At 34.1% G+C, this 19,202-nt stretch overlaps 1 protein-coding gene across 1 annotated transcript; it reads right to left on the bottom strand.

Moving 5' to 3' along the window:
* Nucleotides 1-3,433: 3,433 nt before the first annotated feature.
* TMEM244 (transmembrane protein 244) lies at nt 3,434-15,720 on the bottom strand. The gene is made up of 6 exons (XM_085313964.1): nt 15,688-15,720; nt 9,180-9,265; nt 8,536-8,609; nt 5,473-5,598; nt 4,368-4,412; nt 3,434-3,528 (listed from the first exon to the last, which is right to left on the bottom strand). Exons 1-6 carry the CDS (start codon nt 15,718-15,720, stop codon nt 3,434-3,436), a joined length of 459 nt encoding a protein of 152 aa, XP_085170090.1.
* Nucleotides 15,721-19,202: the final 3,482 nt, after the last annotated feature.

Here is a 19,202-nt window from a genome sequence, read left to right as displayed (position 1 = left end):
TTGGATACAAAGCTAAAGTCTTAAATATTGGAGATAGAAATGTTGGTTTTTAAAAGGTGGACAAATGATGGCTTAAGTCTGAATAACCGGTTCTTTACTTCACTAGAAAATGATAATTTTAGTTGGAATTTTCCTGAAAATATAAACTTAAATACTTAATTACATTGTCTGTACTGCATTATTTGATATTTGGCTGGTTCTTTACATGGTTGAGTCAGTTTGTTGGTCCCAGAACAACTTTCTGAAGTGATTTGCACTTTGACATTACATTGAAGACAGTGCTGCTAATACAGGAATCTATGCTTAGAGTTTCCAAAAAGTGTATTTCACTCACATTCTGTGTTGCAAGTAAGACACACTACACCATTTGGAAGATGAATGAACACAGAGCCATTTAGAGAGAGGGCTGAATTGAGAATTAATGTGTSCCAGTAAATGGTTGGATATGATGAAAGGGAATGCAGGTCTCTGGAAAAAAAGGTTTGAAATTACTCTAAATATGGTATTGTTATTGTATGGCATTTGTGTATTTTTCCATTCATTCTATACCTAATGTTTGCAACTTCTAACTTTCCTCCCTGCAAGTTCTGCCTGTCAGAGCTGAAGTGGATAAATTTTCCTTCTGCCTATAATAAAATTTTTCCAGGCCTTTTATGACCTGTGCAAACTCATGAATGCTAAACTGTGTCAAAAGGGACTAGATAATGAACCCGCTGAACCCATACCAATTCAGCTGGACAGTATTCCTATACCTGCTTGAGTCAGAAAACAAAGAATTCTCAAAGCTCTGGGTCTGAGACTGCAAGCATAAAGTTGCAAATTACAGAGATCACCTTTCCTTGAATCTTGTATACATGTGTGGGCTTAGATAAAAACACAGCAGGACCAAGAAAAATAGATCATGATGCATAACTTGCACTCAAGTTGTGTATCTCCAGTGTGACAGATTCAGTCTGCAGATTTTTTTCTTCTTTCACTGGTCTTGTCTGTTCCTGTCTTCTCTTTTCCTGCTTTCACTGTTCCTTTTTTTTCAAACAGACTTGTTACTTTTATGTCCCAGCTGTTACTTTACCCATTTGTTTTTTATATTCAGTAGTGTTTTTTTTTTCTTGTAGACTTTGGCAATTCTGTTGTGAAACATACAGAATGTTCTTCTTTGCCTCCAGCAGCTCTTCTTTCCTGCCTGTGTCTTGACTGTTATCAATTGATCACATCCAACTTGCTCAAGTGGATCACTTYTTTATTGTTCCAGAAATAGGCAGGTTTATCATGTTGAAAAGTACCGTTTGGGTGTATTATGTAGAAATCAGTCAGTACTACATATTACCTCTTAGGCCTTCTAACCAAGTAATGCCCACACAGATATGTCTTAAATTGCTTAGGTGATAGAAATGTATTTGAATAATATGAGATTTGGCCACACTTCAAACATTATTTTTAATATCTATCATTGATGCTCAACATAAAAGTAAAGAAAAAGATGAAGAAACAGAAATATACTGAAATTGTCACATCATTCCATATCTGAAAGTTTGCATTAAAAATCTAATGACTTTTTATCAGAAAGACTAATGTTTTTAATTCTCCACAGAGTTCTTACTGTGATCATTTTTCTAGCACTGGCCTAGTTGTACATGCTTTAGAGAAATCCTGGGGATAAAATACACTTCATATGAGTTTTAAAGTATTTCTTCCTGCTGATTTAAGATTTTAAATAAAAAACAAAAGTTTAAAATGTCAGGACTGGACAACAGAACGATTGCAAGCTGCAGCTAGGCTAACACCCTTTGTGTAAAAGCCTGCCAGTTTAAAAATAGAAACTTGTTCCACCTATGGATTAACTTTGTATCTAATCCACTAATGTTCTGTGCCACATGGCACACTACCCACACACAAGTTATATATGGACTAATACAGATAAATGAATTAACATTAAACAGTATTTATTTCCCATCCATTTTTCTGAACTGAAACACATAGTTCTGAACTGAAACAAATCTAGAAGAAATATGCGGACATCTTTCAAATACATAGTATGAGTCAATTATTTGCACACTAATATTTATGGAGATACAAATCCAGCAAACTAAACCATGGTTCAATTCAATGACCATTGTTGGTCAGTTAATTGATTCTGCAGAATTGCCTCTGTTGACTTCAGTAGACAACATGTTATACTTTATTTGCTTTTACTGAACTTAAAGTTTCAGTCTAYTCAATGTTGTTGATTTACATGCCCGATTTGTCTCTAAAATTACTTATCTAACTTTCATGAAAGACAAATTCATACTTTAAGGAGTCTTCATAAATGTGCTTCTCATTGTGTATTTTAAATATTGAAATTGCATGAAATTATAAAAAGTTGCAATTAATTTTAAAGTCTTTGATTAGATCAATAGGAGACAGATTCTTTAGAGGCATTATCTGTCAAGTAAGAATAAGGCAAATTCAATGTTTAGCACTACTGTGCAAGCATGAATCCAGTCTTCATGCAAACTGCAGTTAAAATCCAATCGCTAGCATTATATTTAAAATGAAATTGCCTTCTAGCAATTCGGCGATTCATTATAGTTAAATAGATAAAAAGTTACTACTGTGTCACTATTGTGTGTGTGCACGTGTGCACATGCGTGTGTGTGTGTAATTACCACAATCTATAGACTAGCTCTTTGTGATTCACCATATGCAGCTGGAGGAGAAAGAAAGGAATATGTGAAAAAGTGTCTGTAGGCAACATTTGCATTTCCTCGTTCTGGCACAGTCAGATCATAAATGGATCATTAATGAAAGTTAGAATAGCCTGAAGCTATTGTAGCAAAAACTTGTCTGTAGCATCCCTGGAAGCTAGGGGAATCAACCGAACACTGCTGATTGTTAGTCTGCCCACTCTTGACTTAGGCATCTTTTGCACTGAGAGCTTTGAGATGGACAGACRTACAGAGCTATTCAAGGATTCAAGGAGTCTTCTTTCCTGGGGGTTGCTAGTAAAAACTGCTATAAAGCTACAGTGATTTATGCCAGCTGGGTGACTTTAAAGTTTCTTTTTGCAGCCCTTATGAGAGGCCGGATTCCAGCTTAAGTTACAGTCAGAAGTTCATAAAGTACAATAGATAAAAAGCAATCTGAAATCMCTAACTTCAAACCTGTTTTTTCTCTTCCTTTTAGGTTTTTGCAAGAGTGCTGCATCATTGCTCTTGTCCTTATGGCTTGCTTGTTTTTAAGAAACAGACAGTGTATGTAGTCATTTGCTTAATGGAAATATGCATACAAAAAGCTAAAAGTGATTACACTGATTTTATAAACAAATGTAAAAATAAAAAAGGTCCAGTAAGCTAAATATTAGCCTTATAGTTAGACAGAGTCTTGCTTTGTTTTAATTACATTGTTAATTAAATCACAGAAATGATTTAATGCAAGTTCAAATTGTGCTTTTTCAAAAATCATCCAGAACTGGGTAAATGAAGTTGTCTTTGAACAAACAGTATGCCAAAATCTGTCCTCCACAAATCATTGAAATTAGGCCAGATCCTGAAAGGAAATACATGATTGTTCTGCATTAAGTTATGTAGTAGAATACAAATGTTACAGGGATTTAAGCAGTATTTGTTCTTTTCTATGAAACTCTAAGCAGTACTTCTTTTTGTCTTTGATTTTTTAAAAGTAGCCTGTTTCCTTATACTTTTTGCCCCAGCCTTTAGCCAGCCATAAAAGTACAGGTTCCAATTCATGCAAAACTAGTCTCAGGACAGGGAATTTATTTGCCTGTCTCCATCGTTTAGGAGTTTACTACAGCTGGCAATCMTTATTATCCACCATAAAAGAAAGAATGACACCATTTTCTCCCTTAACTATTTCCCAAGATAATATATTCCAGCAGAGGGACATACTTTTAATTTTACAGAAAATTAAACATTCAAAAGTAAAGATTTGCCGTTCACTTAAATCAGAGATGGCTGCATGTARTATTGACACAAATTGCCTCTGAAGGTGCCTATTTTTCTCCATTGATTATTAAGGGTACCGAGAATGACTGGTTTGGACAAGTGTCTTTTTGATACCTGAATTAGGTGAGATGGGTGGTTTGATTAGGCAGGACTTAAATGTGGCTTATTTCAACTGCATAGGCAAATCTGCTTTTTATTAGCAAAATTAACGTAAGTAAATTGAGCATGTTCTGGTCCTAAAATAGAAGACTGATTAAGGCACATCAGATGTTACCCCTGAATTACTGGCCTGTCCCCTTAAAAGAAGAATAACTCAAAAGCATATATTTCTTCTTTAATACTGGCAATTCTCAAGTATTGAGACTAGAGACTAATTTTATACATACAGTCTAACAAATTAAATTTTAAGGAATTTAATTATACCTAATGCCAGCCACCAGTGTAACATCAGAGGGAATTCAGATGCAACTGGAAGGAGAGGGAAAGAACTGTTACGTTTTTAAACATTAAGAAGGAAGACATATTACATTATATTGTAAAATATCTAGTTAGTTATACTTTATAAATTATGTGCTTTAGCTTAACTGAAATTACAAACTCCTATTTAGGTCCTGAGCTTGTGCTATTTAGGTCCTAAGGAAGTGTGCTTAATCTTTTAAGATAAACTAATCTTTACAGTCTCTAGCATAACTTCTCATGGGAACTGGGGAATCCCTTTCTACCTAAACTGCTAAAACAGAAATGGATAAAGCATTAAAAAAGAAAGGTGAATTATTATGTAGTGGAGGCGATAGCCCTAATTTGAAATCTTTGCTCTTCCTGAACTCTAGAGTAACAATACTAATGTTATACTGTTATAGGAGAGAAGATCCTCACACAGCTCTGGCAGGGATAGGGTTAAAATATATTTCCTGATCAGCCACAGCAGCATTCTGTTAAACAGCATGAGAGGAGGGGGAAGGTTACCAGGTGCTGGCAAAAACTGATGAGGAGCCTTGGTTTACAGCAGCCAAATATTTTTTTTTCTTTTGGGCAAAGGGGAAGAGTTTCAGGAAAAAAAAAAAGTACTTCAATAGGTAAAATGCTTTTTCCTCACTAGTTGGAGTGATCTAACTTAAACAGTTTGAATTAGGTTTTGAATTAGGTTTGCTGAAGCAAGTCTCATACTCCAAACTACAGCTGAGGTATTATGAGTGGGCGTTAAAGTGTCAGGACATGGACAACTATTAATTTCTTGTTTTAGAGAAGAACATGCCTGAGATGTTGAAGTTATATCTAGGCTTGATCTTTTAGACATTAACTGTCTCCTTACAAACTAAAATTCTTAAGTTTTTAAAAGAAAATTTTATTTTGTTAATGCTACAACAGAGTAATGTTTCACATGGCAGAGTTTAAACAAGTACRTGATTCAAATGGATGAAAATTTGAGATATATTAAGTTTATTTGAGAAAAATGGTAAGATTAGTCCAGTAATAAGTCTCTTCAATTTACGGTATTGTGCATATATGTAGTAGTARTCCTACTTACCAATTGAAGTTACGATGATATGAATAATAGTAACTGTTACAGCATAATCCCAAACCCATTCTTCCACAATCAGGGCAAACAGCAGACCACAAATGAAGAAAGTTATTTCCAATGATATCAGAAGAACTGTAAATCAAAATAGCATATTCATAGTAAGCACAATTTCATGATGCTCATTCTCATATTCAGAAGTAATGGCAATAGGAAGTTAAAATCTCCTGAGGTAAAGTAGATTATTTTTGACAAGATCAAATATTACACTAATGTTTTCATTATAAAGCTAGTTTCTAATTTTACTGCAAAAATCTGCTTGAGTTGTGTCCTGATTTGTTTATAGCTTTAAAATATTTCATATTTTGTGCAAAAACCTGAGGATTAACAGAGTGATGACCAATGCTGTACATATAGCCTAGGGGAGAAATGGTATGGAAATTTTATGTAAGAGACTGTCCATACTCTTTGCATATGACATTAAATAGTATGATTGATATTGACCTACATCAATTTTTCTTTTCCAAAACATCATTGTGTGGTTAAGGGRTTATGTCCAGAAAGTACATCCCAACCCCTTTAATTGCATCATACATATGTATATGTATGTATGTATGTGTATATGTATGTGCATATTCTGGAAGGAGAAAGGGATGAGGAAACGATGTGAGGGCAGGAAGGACGTACATGGGGAAATGGAACAGAGAACCTACAAGGTGAGCTTACATCATCCTTATGGATCTCATGTTAATGTGGTAAAAAAACAGAAGTCTGGCTTTTCTCAGCACTCTTAGCATAGCTGGCCCAGCTACCATACTGTCACTATCTTGTGCCTGACATTTAGCCACCATCTCTGTGTTATGTTAATCCATGAATGAGGATTACCTGAAAAGGGATAATACCTAAATTACACTGCCAAAAGAGACTATGGCTAAGTATAAAGTMTCTGGTCAACCAAGTTCCTTCTCGCAGTGATGAAAGAGTCCATTTCTGTTCCCTCTACTGCACCTTCTCTGGAACATAATAAGCCATAGTATGCCGTCAGCCTGCAATGACAGCTTCCCACTGATACTGGGCATAATTCTGGAAAAGTTATGGCACTGCCAAGCCATGCCTCCGTAGTGAAAACAGTCTAGAAAGGCACAGAGGAGCTAAACTGGGAAGGAGGAAGAACATCATCGGGGTAATTTATGTGTGTTCTTTGACAGTGCTGTCAAAGTCTGGTGCTTAGCTTTCATTTTGTTTCCTTGCTGGTATGGATAATGGAATCAAACACTATTTTAGGGAAAAATTTCATTATTTGGTCAAAAGCTTTATACTATGTGACTATATGAGATAGCAGGGGACTGAATGAAAGACACRTAAGGTTCATTCTATCTATAGTCCTGAATTCTTGTGATCAACAGCTTATATAACAGACTGTAATTGTGCCTTTATAATTCATAGAATTTTCAATATAAATACATTTTGTTCTTTTTTAAAAAAATAAAGGCATATAAAAGTCRCACACTGGATTGTTTATTTTTCTACTGTTGCAGTAGCATAATACCAAAGATTCCTTCAGCTGAGAGTAGAGAGAACATTATTATTTTTTCACTGTATTTAATTTATACATTTGGCAGCAGATTATGCMTTTCAAAGTTATTTTCTTTATAGAGTCAGTTGGTTAGTTCCTACTGTTCTTTTTGTGGAGCTCTCACCAGCAGTTTAAAAAAAAGTAAAAAATAAGAAGCATATATCTGTAAAACCACAGGAGGTTAGGAAATTAGAAGGCACTTTAAAAAATGTAGTGCTTGACAATGCATTTAATTTTTTTTCATTTACTAGATTTCATGATGGTAGTATCCCTTTAAATTTTCCCAATGATTTTATAATTTAGTGAATATGCTTAGCGCAGACAGATGTTCTGCAGACTTTTCTACAAAATTTGGCCAGTAACAATACCTCATTTCTGACCTGAGACTTCTATTTTTATTTTTGAGTTATCTTTGAAAATCATAATTCTGTTTTTCACAGGCATGAGTGAGACCCTGAGTAAGCTAATTCTTATTTGCAACATCATATAGAGAGCTTACTTATATTTTAGCGTCCATTGACTTTAAACGGTTCCTATTATGTTTTGGTATTTCACATTATCTCATCAGGTGGACAGAGAGAAGGATGCAGTACTAACCAGATGCATGATCTAGTTACTGTTTTCAACACCTTGTAAGCATGCTACATCAAACCATCAGATATAGTTTTGAAAAAAAGTCATTTTGAGATACAGTAATTACATTATGGCCCTAAAAAATAGTTCTAATAGAATACGATTTAATTTTTTTTCCATTACTACAACTGAAATGTTCTTTTTTCGTCTGAAAGCAGCACTGGAACTCTAAAAGTATTCATGCATTTTTGTTCTCCTTTTTAACCTGTTGTTCTAGATAATTACTTTTGAGCATTTTTAATTCCAGATGACGTGATTTGCTTTTGTGAAATAGATTACAAATCTGATAAAGCTTCACTTATGCATGTAATTTTCTGGAGATGACAGTTTTGAAAAGCAAGTATGTTTTAAAGTCTTCATTCAAAAATGCAGGATTTGTATTAGAACTACTATCAAACCCTGACATTTTAATGCTGAGTATATTCAGGCATTGCCAAGCAAAATTTTTATTAGTGGAATATGGATCTACTATTTATAACATCACATAAGATTCTGGACCCAACATGGATCATGAGAAATTTTCTACGATATGAATTTAAGTTTTACAACTTTGTGGAGGAACTTTACAGAGAATAGATAATTGTTTTATAATGAAAATGAAGCATCCTTRTAGAGCAGCACATTTTCTTCAAAATGATGCAAGATTAAAAGAACAACTCAAGRAAATGCCTGAGAATCACTAGAATGGTAAGTAGCAATACCTTAATGAGAAATATGGGGAATATGAATTAACATTTAAATACAGTACAGTTAAAATACTGAAAACATTAGCATTACTGAAAAGGCTTTAAAATACTATCCATGAGGAATGCAAGTTTACATCCAGATAAACAAACTTAAATAGAATCAGAGAAACAAATTACCTAAATAGTATGGGTTAATCCATGAGGGATTTGTCTTAAAATCAAAAGGTGCCAAACCATCTAACATTTTGATCCTGTGGAAATAAAATGAATAAGTTTAGCCAAAAATTTTCAGTCAGGTCTTAGTAGTTACATGACACATCACATGTGTTTTAAAATAAGATTTAAAATGGAGTATCCTGGGCTTTTACAAGCTTTCTGCATTTCGTTATATGTCATGGTCTTGCCCTTGCACATAGTGTCTATCATCGCCACTTTTATTTAAGATATATCTGGCACTATACATGCTAATTAGTAAGTTCCTAAGGGAAGATAATTTGTCTTTTTTATTGACTATAAAATCTTTTCTTTTTTCACATCATCTTTTCTCTCACGTTCCTTTATTCAAGTGGTGTAAGTGCAAGGAAGCATAGTAGAATCAGCATTTTATATTAATTTTCAGTAGCTGTTTGCTAGTTTGTGCATTTAAATGAAGATTCAGTGGCAACAATTGAACGGAGTTTGAAAATGCTCATAGAATAACTGAAACAGGATGYTTCCAGTCTGGATGCCTTCTCTATTGGGCTGCAGAATCAATATTTTATCTATTTTATCTATCCAGTTCTATCATGCAATCATATTAGACTGAAGCAAAGAAATCTTACTTGAATGCTGCGAAGCAGACAGATAGGATTACATAGTACACAGCATAGAAAACTACCATGCATATCAACAGGTTCACCAGCACTACCTATAAAAGGGAAAAGCAGAGTTAAACCTAGTGCCGTATTTGGGTTAGGTAAATAATAGTCAGAAAATAATACCAGATTTCTATCGTATCATAATTTGAAAAAGCATTTAAAAAAATGTATTTAGATGGAATTTTTGCTGTTGCTGATTACACAGAAGTTGTTTAAAGCACGTTTCAGCTCCTAATGTGGGATATAATACGCAGTTCTTTGTTTCTGTTGTACACTCATTACTTAGCTATTGAATGTGTATGGCTTCTGAGTGAGCAATGAGAAGCCCCATTCTTCGCAGTTGTAGGACTTGGGAGTTTAAGATTGTCCAGATGCTTAACTAAGCCTCACTATTAACTTTAGAGAAATGCCCAACCTGTAATTATGTTGAAATTATATACAAATAAAATGTAAAAATTGCAAACAGTAATTAAATTTCCCAGGTTTTAGAAAACATGTGACCCTAGTGCTTACTTTCAAAGGGAAAGATACAGGCAACTTCTTAAGCGAGTAATGGGGACTGTTAAATATTTTTTAAAGTTTAATTGTTTGTTAATTTATTCTAAATAAATTCCAACTCTAAATTGAAAAAATAAAATATGTATAAAATATGTAAAATATGAGTTTCAGAGAGCAACAACTGGCTAATGATCAAAGACTGGATGTTTTCTTAGAAAAAAGATACATAATATAGAGAATTATACTAAGAAGTTACATTTCCAAAGCTATCTTGGTATCATTATTTCTTTCATTCTATTTCAATGTCTTAATTTCTAAACTGATGGTTTAGAAACAATGCACAGAGACTTAACATGATAATGTTTATAAAATGCCTTGAGATCTTTTTAAGTGAACCATGATTCCCACATCTCTGATTATTTAAGGTAGCTTCCTGAATTATGCAGGCCCTTAAGACATGTATTAATTCCTACAGGTATAAAGTAAAATTATATATTGAAGGTTAATATGTTCTGATAATAATAGTAGAATCTTGTTTATGCCTAATACTTTAATTTCTGTTTTTTCTGTGATGACATAATAACATTCAAGATACCAATTTGGACTTTTACTTATTTTTTTAAGCAAACATGTGACATCAGTACCTGGGATCTCTATACATCAGATTGGAGCAGCTGCTTTGGTGTATTGTGTGCTTACTTAAACAAGAACATAAAGTCAAATATGCTTACTAAAGTCTGGTAGAAAGGTTAGCAAAACCAGTATTTTTTTCTTTTCTGTAGACTCTGTATTGTCTTATTTTCTCACTCTAGATAGTACTCTATCATACCCTATTTTTTCCTTTCCTCTTTCTTAATTTCTTTTGTCTCTGTGTCTGTTATTGCTATTTTTAATGCCTGCTTCATTCTTTATTGCCTCATGCTCTTCTTTGCTTATTGCCTGCATTCTGTATTTTCTACTCTTTACTTTCCTCAGCRAGAATATAGATAGAATGTGACTATGAGAAAGACAATGACTGCAAAGAGAATTGCTACCAGTTTCATATTGTACATCTTTAATTTTTTACTGCATTCAGCTTTACTTTGGAAGGATGTGTGGCTAAATCACTTCTTAGTACTTTACTTTTTGATATGAAAGCATTTCAGTTTCTTTTTTAAGAGTAGACTGTTGTTTGAATTCTCAGCCCATGTAAAACATATGTAATAATTAAAAAAATTTATTTCTTCAGATTGGTCATCAGGTAGCCAAAAACTGCGAATGTGTGTTTACCTGACTCAACTGGTAAGGTCTTCAACCTAATCCATTATAGTTTTTATTGGAAATGCGGTGTTGATGGTATTATTCCAGCATAAACGTTAAACGAAGTTTTTGGCTATCTAGGCTCAGGCTTGCGTGTTACACTTTACCTAGTTTACTTAGAGTATGTATACCATGGGAAATTCATCCTATTCTCTCATGTCCAGCTTTCCTCTTGGAGTGCTTCCTGTACACTTAAGGACCGGGAAACTACTGCAAAATACTYCTTCCTATGGAAAGCTCTGCATCTTTTGCCATCCCTTGTCATCTGTATGTTTGTTGTTTTGCTTCATCTTCTATTAGTCTTCCACTCTTTCTCTGTTACTATTTTTCTTTAGTCTTCCATTCTTTACCTGAGTATTCTTCTTAAGCTTTCATTTTGTGCAGCTGTTCTTTTCACATACGTTTCTTTACTTGAAGCTGATAGCATGTAAGACATGCTGTATTTCACACTGTATTTTTTAATGATCCTATGCGTCCTCATTTTAGCTGGAGCAGCTTTTAGTATAAGATATGAAGGTATGCTGAAAAAAAGATACCATACTACAATGGTACTTTCTTCCTAGTTATTTTTCACAATTCTGTATACCTGAGGTTCAGCAAAACTAAAAATGTAGTAAGAAGCCCTTTTTCACTGTATTTTTGTCTTTTCAGACGTGTCATAGGCAACAGTAGTAAGTATCATTTCTCTTTGTAGTGATCTTCTTAAGTGAAAGACAGAACATGGATAGTTATCAACATCAGTATTCCCCACAGCAGAAATGATACTRTTATCCCAATGGCTTGTGGTAAGATCATCATGAGCATTCCAGTCTCCTGATCTAGGCAGTCTAGTGCCTCAGTTACCAAAAATTCTTTAGCAGAACCATTTATCTGTATTCTGTATCCGGCTTCAGGTTTTATATGTCTCTCCCTAATCTTCCATTTCAAAGTAAAAGCAAAGTGGCAAAAAAAGAATGTTTTCTCCAGAATCTARTAGTTGGGTTTGTATAGCATCCACTCAAGATGTCAGTATCCTGAGTTTGATAACCTCTCCTGCCAGAAGAATTCAAATTTTACATCATCTATTAACAAAGAAATATTCTGTGTCCCAGATACTGTAAGTTACATGGAAGGAGAAGGAGAAAAAGGTTAAGCATGGCCATCTGTTCTCTTCATTTAGTTTTACTTTGTTTGAAGTTATTAAAAAATCATGGAGAGGCAAAAAGAATGATTGTCTCACTCAGTGGATTGATCACTCATCTGGTAAGAGGTGAGACCTGGGTTCCAGACCATGTTCAAAAGAGAGTTCATCTTAAACACCTCTCTCATAAGAGTTCTAGCCTGTTTAAATCTCTCCAAATACGAAATCCATAACACACCAGTGACTGCCATTGTTGCTTTTCTTTGCATTTTTTCTAGTTCTTTATTTTCTCTCTGAAAAGAGATTATTAGAATTGCAAACCAACTTTCTCATGTATTAACTGTTTTAAAATTTTGCTGAATTGCACCACATGATTTAGACTGAAAGTGGCTGTGATAGGTTTGCATTGTCTTAAGAGCAATGTCATAATGCAATACTGATCTAAGGGGAGCATAAGTACTGTAATTCTGTTATTAACTAAATATACTTCTGCCTACAATTATGGGTCTTACACCTGCAAATTTTTGTGGACATCTTGCAAGATTCCATGCTGAATTTCCATTGACATCCATCCAATTTCCATTGAATTGAGCTGACATTGAGCATTTGAAGTCTTGACACTTTATAGGACTTCTTGTCCATGTTTATCAAAAGATTTAAAATGGAAAAATGAAGACTGAGATGATGAAATACTCCAAAAACAAGATACTAATTCATGAAGCAAATTTATGAAAAGCATTCTTACATAAAAGGAGTTATAGAATATAGRGAACTAGGTACAGTTTTTCACAGTATTATGATGGCATGCAGAAATTACAGACTGCATACAGTGAAGAATTGTATCAAAATCAAAGAAGACAGTGTTTGTTTCTTTGACTGGTGATAACATATTTACAAGTGGAATGCATCTAAGAAAAAAGTAAGTAAGAACTGGTAGRACTGATTTCTGAAGAAGAGTGAAAGGAATCACATGTGTTAAGTTGGTTACATGGACCAAGGTGGGGGAAAATAATAACTGGATATTTATAACAAAGAAGGAAGAAGAATTATTTGGAGAAAAAATAAAACTAATGGAAGGCAATAAAAAAAAAACAATATTTCAAAAGTCATTTCTGTCTTGCAAAGTTTGAAAGGGATCTGATCTTTTTATTTATTTACTATTACTCAAGAATTCTTATCAAAATCCATTACTGAGTAGTTCCGTGCACTCACCCTGGTTGGGAATTTTGAGAATACAATTGGGTAATGTTCTTGACAAATGATTCAAAGCTTCTGAATAAAAAAAAAAGTAAAGATACACAGTATTTTTTTAGAAGATCTCATTTTCAAATAAAGCTAGATTTCCAGTCAAGATTGGGGTAAAAAAAGTAAAACTTAAACCAGTTCTAAAATACAATTTTCATTTTGATTTAGTTTGTTGTATACTGATAAAAGCTGACCCACCAAACACTAATGAAAAAAGAGCCTTTATTCAAGGATGCAGAGACTCTGAAAGGGGCTATAGATGGACAGCTCATGCTAGCTCATTTTCTTGAGCTGCTCTTGCAATGCTGTGATACATAATAAGCCCTTAAAGCTTTGATTTTTGAGGTGGAAGAATATGAATAGATGAGTAGAAATAAGAAGTATTACTTCTAAATGCAACACTGGGAAGATAAAGTGGCATCCAATTTTGGGTCTTTTTAAGGTATGTCAAGAAATGAAGATGGTGCAAAGAAGAGCCACAAAAGAGAGTTGCTGGCTAGAAGTTTCTTTTGTCACTAGCACTACACATCTAAAGAGGTCAATCTGTTTAGCCCTGAGGACTGATTTGATTATGGTGGATAAGTACCTTCACAGGCAGAAAATATCAGGTACTTAAGGACTCTTTAACCTATCAGAAAAGCCACAAGAGGTAAGTGACTGGAAGTTATAGCTAGACAAATTCAAAAGATAAGTAAAGGACATTTTTAACAGTGAAGGATTCCCAATGGAACAGAGTACCTTTGGAAATAACAGATTCTTCAAAGCAAGATCAGATGCCTTTGGATGAGGCTTCTCTCTAATATAGCTAATGTTCACTTCTGGCCTTTGTTCTTTGAGTGGTTGAATATGGATAATACATTTACAGAACTGTCCTACTCTTACAGAAGTATGGGCACTCTGAATTTAGCAAACTACTTTTCCATAATTTTTATATTGCTGATTACTGAAAAGTAAAAGTGCATCACTGTATCCATCTCCCACAACTGCCAGGGGCTTTGGTTTCTATTGCAATAGGAGAGAAATCCATCATGGCTATACAAATTGATATTTGTCAATAAGTAAATATTCAGCACAGTCTCTTATTCTGCTTTGCTTTCTCTACACGAAAGCAAAGCAAAATAAAAAAATGAAGAATGATTAATCCCCCTTTGAYGTGCTTAGTCTGAGGGGTTAGTACAGGTTTTCTATTTCTACTTTTTTTGTCTTATTCTAAGTGAAAATTCGTCAAATAACCCATCTGATTGATTCTTTTCCAGACTGTATTCCATGGCCATTTTAATGTTCATTGCCTACAATGTCATGTGCAAGTCTAGTRGCCATGCCACACTTCCTCCACCCGCCTCCCGCCACACCCACGTGTACCTCTAAACATTGCAAGTTTAATATTTGGCACATTTTTGGTAAGAATCATTTTCATTCAGTTTTTCTAAAGAGATGCACGTTTCATGGAATTCTCCTTTATCTGCTGCCCCTCCTTTAAGTCTACTCTAGATGTAGATTGTACTGTAATGAAAAAGATAAGAGGGGAAAGAACTGACCTGAAGGAAGGCTGTGAGCTGATGGCATGTTGACCTTTAATTACAGTAAGTGAATTCCTAGCCTCCCTTGAAGTCAGTGACAAACTTTCATTGACTTCAAAGGACCAAAATTTTTCCCTTTGTATCCAGAATATTCTTAGGCCCTGTCTTAGGGATGTAGTGATGTATTAGCTATAACATACTTTGCTTAGTCAAGTAAGCTAAAGAAGTGCATGCAACCCAGTACCTAGAATATGCTAGTAAAAGAACAACACAAAAATTAAAAACCTTTGAAATCTTTCCAGTTGTATTCTACTTCATTTTTATTTGACCTTTCCCCTGAAATTTAAATGTATATACTTTTTAAATTTCAAAATACATTAATTCTCCCTTTGTTTCCCTTTTTAACCCCTCTAAGATTGCAATGTGAAAAACACGAGTTAAAAACTACAGAGTAATCTATTGTATATTAAAATAACTTAAACAAAGAATTTGTTGTACAAGAACTGTTGTACTTAAATACAGGATTTTATTAGACACTTTTAAGAATTAAATCTTTTAAATGGAACTACGTTATATATTTTGAAATCCTTTATATAAGATGTATTCTGCAGTATTTAACTACCAGCACTATAGTAAGAGGTGCCTGTTTATTTCATTATTTAGGAATAGAACATTGAAGAATATTTTGTAAGAATGAATGCAACTGCTTTTTCAAGATCCTCAATAGCTATCTAATACGCTAAATACTATCCAGTGACATACGGTGCTATACAAGCTCAATTCCCTTTACCTTGGTTTCAGCCGTTTTGACCTTCAGAGCCATGGACACATGATGAGTAAAGGAAATGATGTTGCTATATTCCTAATGCCAATATCAGCAGGAAGAAGCAGCTGTTTTTCACCCAAAAGGCACTCTTATAGGTGAGTATAGGACAGAGTGAGGCAAGTTTATTGGATTAAACTGAACTGAGACTGAAGCCATCTGCGAGCCAACTGTAAGCTGCTGAAGACCAAACAAAATCCTACCAGCTCATTAAATGATCATACTTGGGTTAACTACAGTCAGCCAAAGCATGTCAATAATATAATTTGACCGTTTAGAGACAAGACTATGAATAATATTTTCTGCCTTCTCTTTGCTTTTTGCAGCGCTCATTTGATCACAGTTCCTTAGGTTATTATAATTTCCTACTTTAATTAGTTATATGTTTCATAACATTAATTCTATTGACTATAAATGAGGAAGGGTACATTCTTCACGCTGTCCTTCATTAGCATTTTTTTTTCTGACTGTCACTTTATTACATTAAGTATAATTCACATTGAATCAGGCATAATTAGGTTTAAAAATACCAGACTTGTATTACGAGTCTTCTCCTTTTCCTGAATCCCATTTTGTTCCTTCAATTGAATGAAATTTAGCATGCTTTAGAGCAGGTCCAACTTCAACTGAGCAGTTCCTTAAGTGGATTCAGTTTTGACTTTTTTTCCAGACACATTATGACTCAGTATACCACGCTATTTGAAAAAAATTAGATGGTACAAGGCGTTATATAATCTGTGCAAGTATCATTAGGTGTTTATGTCTTTTAAATCATACAAAATTAATATTATCTGCTTTAAAACATAGTCTTTGCTCAGCAAACGAGAGTTTTGGCTCATAGATTGGATAGTTCCAGATTGGAAATATCGTCAGGGAAATTACTGGTAGTATTGTATAAAATTCCTTCCCGTACAGAGTGCTAGCACAAAAAAATGTGCATCAGTTAAGAACTATTCTGAGGGCTATCTACCCTAAAATATCAGCTGAAAATAACCATGACATAAAATTAATTCACATAAACTTTTTCAGTAACTACAAGTAGCAAGATAATTAATAATGAATTGCATTAATCTAAGAGCATTGTTAAGAGTTTCCATTCACTAATTTGTTCACAAAGAGTCAATTTAACCAACGTTAGAGGCTAGAACCAGAGTCAGCAAGTCTGAAATGTAATGTAATGTAAGCTGCAGGCATGGAATTTTTGAAGAGACTAAGAGGTTCCTCCCATTCCTATTGCAAAACTGTAAATTTTAAATATGCTGAGAAAAAGAATAATACTTCTATAGTGTCCTTACTTCCAGTATGAAAGCAACAGAATTGTGATAACACAGAGAACAGGAATAGATCAAAATTGGGAGGGGCAGAAGCTCTGTGTGATCCAAAATACTGCTTAAATCACTCAATAGTGAATGTTAGTGGAAGAGATATTGTGGTGGTGTTAGCAAAATGTTGAGGTAATGGAATAACCACTCTTGTTATCTCTTATTTCTCTCTTTGAATTCTTTTCCACTAATTCAACTATAGGCTATATGACAGCCACTGTTCAGCAGTGGTAGGCAGAAGACGTGTTTTAATTCACATTAAAATAAATGATCTATTTTGGTTTCAGCTAGCCCTAATTTCAAATACAGGCTATTTTCTGAAGCTTTGGGCTACATATAGTTTGTAAGGATATGAGGCAAGACTCCATTACTTTTGAACCCATGGAGTGTGTGCTGTTCTGCTTTATGGAAACACCCAAGAAACAGTTATATTGGTAGTATATAGATACCTTAACCTCACGTGTTTGAGAATGGTTAATGAATACCTTTATTTGGGATGCAGCTGTACCTATCCATGTTCTTCATATTGTTATGTGTATACAAGACTTATAAATGGTGACAAAAGCACAACCGCAGACAATTACACAAAAGCAACTGCAATGGAGAACAGCCAGAAAGGCCTTTGAAAGTGGAATTAAGGACATTTGTATAGGACAGTATCTCTTTTAAGCAGCTGGTATCCCATAAGGGCATTTAGCACTACCCAAGCACTACCCAGTTCCTATCTGCTACCTGAACCAAAACAAAAAGTCAGTTTGCAGTGATGAACTATGAGAAATTTTAATGAAAGCTTCATGCTTAGTTTGCTCCTAAGCTTATTACTTATGGGCTTTTTTTAGAATGCTCCCATTTAAGCCCACAATTTATGATGTAGTCTAATGCCATTACAAAAATAATTAATAGTAATTTGTAGAATGATATCATGCAGCAATATTACACGAATATTGCTCATGGAAGGTACTACATGATTTGTGTTGCCGTTATGCTGATGSTGTGCTCTCCAGCACACTGTGCCCCGAGATACAGAGCTAACCCCAGAGCCCCACATTTGTTATGTAATTCTAAAAAACTTGAAAGACCTAAAATCAGAGAAATGATTAAAACTCAAAGTATATTTGTTCATTATCCTGGAATTTTTAAGAAAATACAAAGATCAACCAAATGGATACAGTCTGCATTCTATGATGATAAATTCTTAGTTCACTGAAGGGTGATGACATCAAAACTTGTGTACTCTGTCTCCATCTGCTGATAGGGAGGAACTATATTTAAATAGTGTACTAGCCAAGAAGAGCTTGGAAAAAAATATATTGGCTAGTGTTTTTGTTCTTTAACTACAGTGACTCTAAGACTCTGTCAGTGAAGTGGAGAGAACTTGAAAAAAATGCTTTTTTTTCAAAGAAAAAATCATTAGATTTTATTTGACTCTAGAATGTATTATAACTTCAGCGAGTATAGCCTAATTGTATCCTATGAAAGACACAACCCATACATATTTTGATGCTGATCCTAAATGCATTGCATATCCTTAATGTGACAGCTTGGCGCCCATACAGGAAGAGACAGAATTCTAGTATATCTAGCCTGTACTTCCATGAGAATTAAAGCAAATAGGTTCTTTACATCTTTAACCTGCGTTGCAGGTGGAAATATTTTAAGGGACTGGAAATTTGAGAATTAAGTGGAAGCAGGAATGTTCTCTTGGTTAATCAGTCTACTGGTTTCAAGTTTTGTTGGATTGCTTTTAACAACGTGCTTTTGCCTCCTTCCTGATGATATCATATAAAAGTGATTTCAATGTAATGGATTAAACAAGAGGTAAATTTTGTGGAATTTCAGGTCCTGAAAAGTTGTCTCCTTGGATTTTGGTGTAAAAACTCATGAACTTTAAAATGTTCATGGTACTAAAAGAATTAAATTTAGCTCAAAATTTTATTATTCTTTATCATTTGTAAGTGACAAATGATTTGGATTCTTTTAGAGCTAATTAACCTCAATAAGCTATTTGTATCTAAGGAATTGGCTTAATTAATAGCAAAAACGGTAAACAACATCTTTTGTTTTGTTATCTGGCCCCGCTGGTTTTATGAACAATTTCAATGTAGAGCCTGAAAGTATTGGCAGAGGAACCAGTTTAATAGGCTTTATTTATTTAAACAT

Source organism: Rhea americana, unplaced genomic scaffold, assembly GCF_003343005.1.
Source record: "Rhea americana isolate MKP2758 unplaced genomic scaffold, rheAme1 scaffold_110, whole genome shotgun sequence".
Lineage (NCBI taxonomy): Eukaryota > Metazoa > Chordata > Aves > Rheiformes > Rheidae > Rhea > Rhea americana.
This window is presented reverse-complemented; position numbering and strand designations above follow the sequence as displayed.

What these genes read in the sequence shown, in the direction of transcription:
- TMEM244 (XM_085313964.1), bottom strand. Translation starts at nt 15,720, where the DNA reads ATGGCTCTGAAGGTCAAAACGGCTGAAACCAAG. An exon ending in GTCTGCTTCGCAGCATTCAA is followed by an intron (nt 8,610 to 9,179) that starts GTAAGATTTCTT and finishes TTATTTCCACAG; the next exon opens with GATCAAAATGTTAGATGGTT. An exon ending in GATTAACCCATACTATTTAG is followed by an intron (nt 5,599 to 8,535) that starts GTAATTTGTTTC and finishes TTTGATTTACAG; the next exon opens with TTCTTCTGATATCATTGGAA.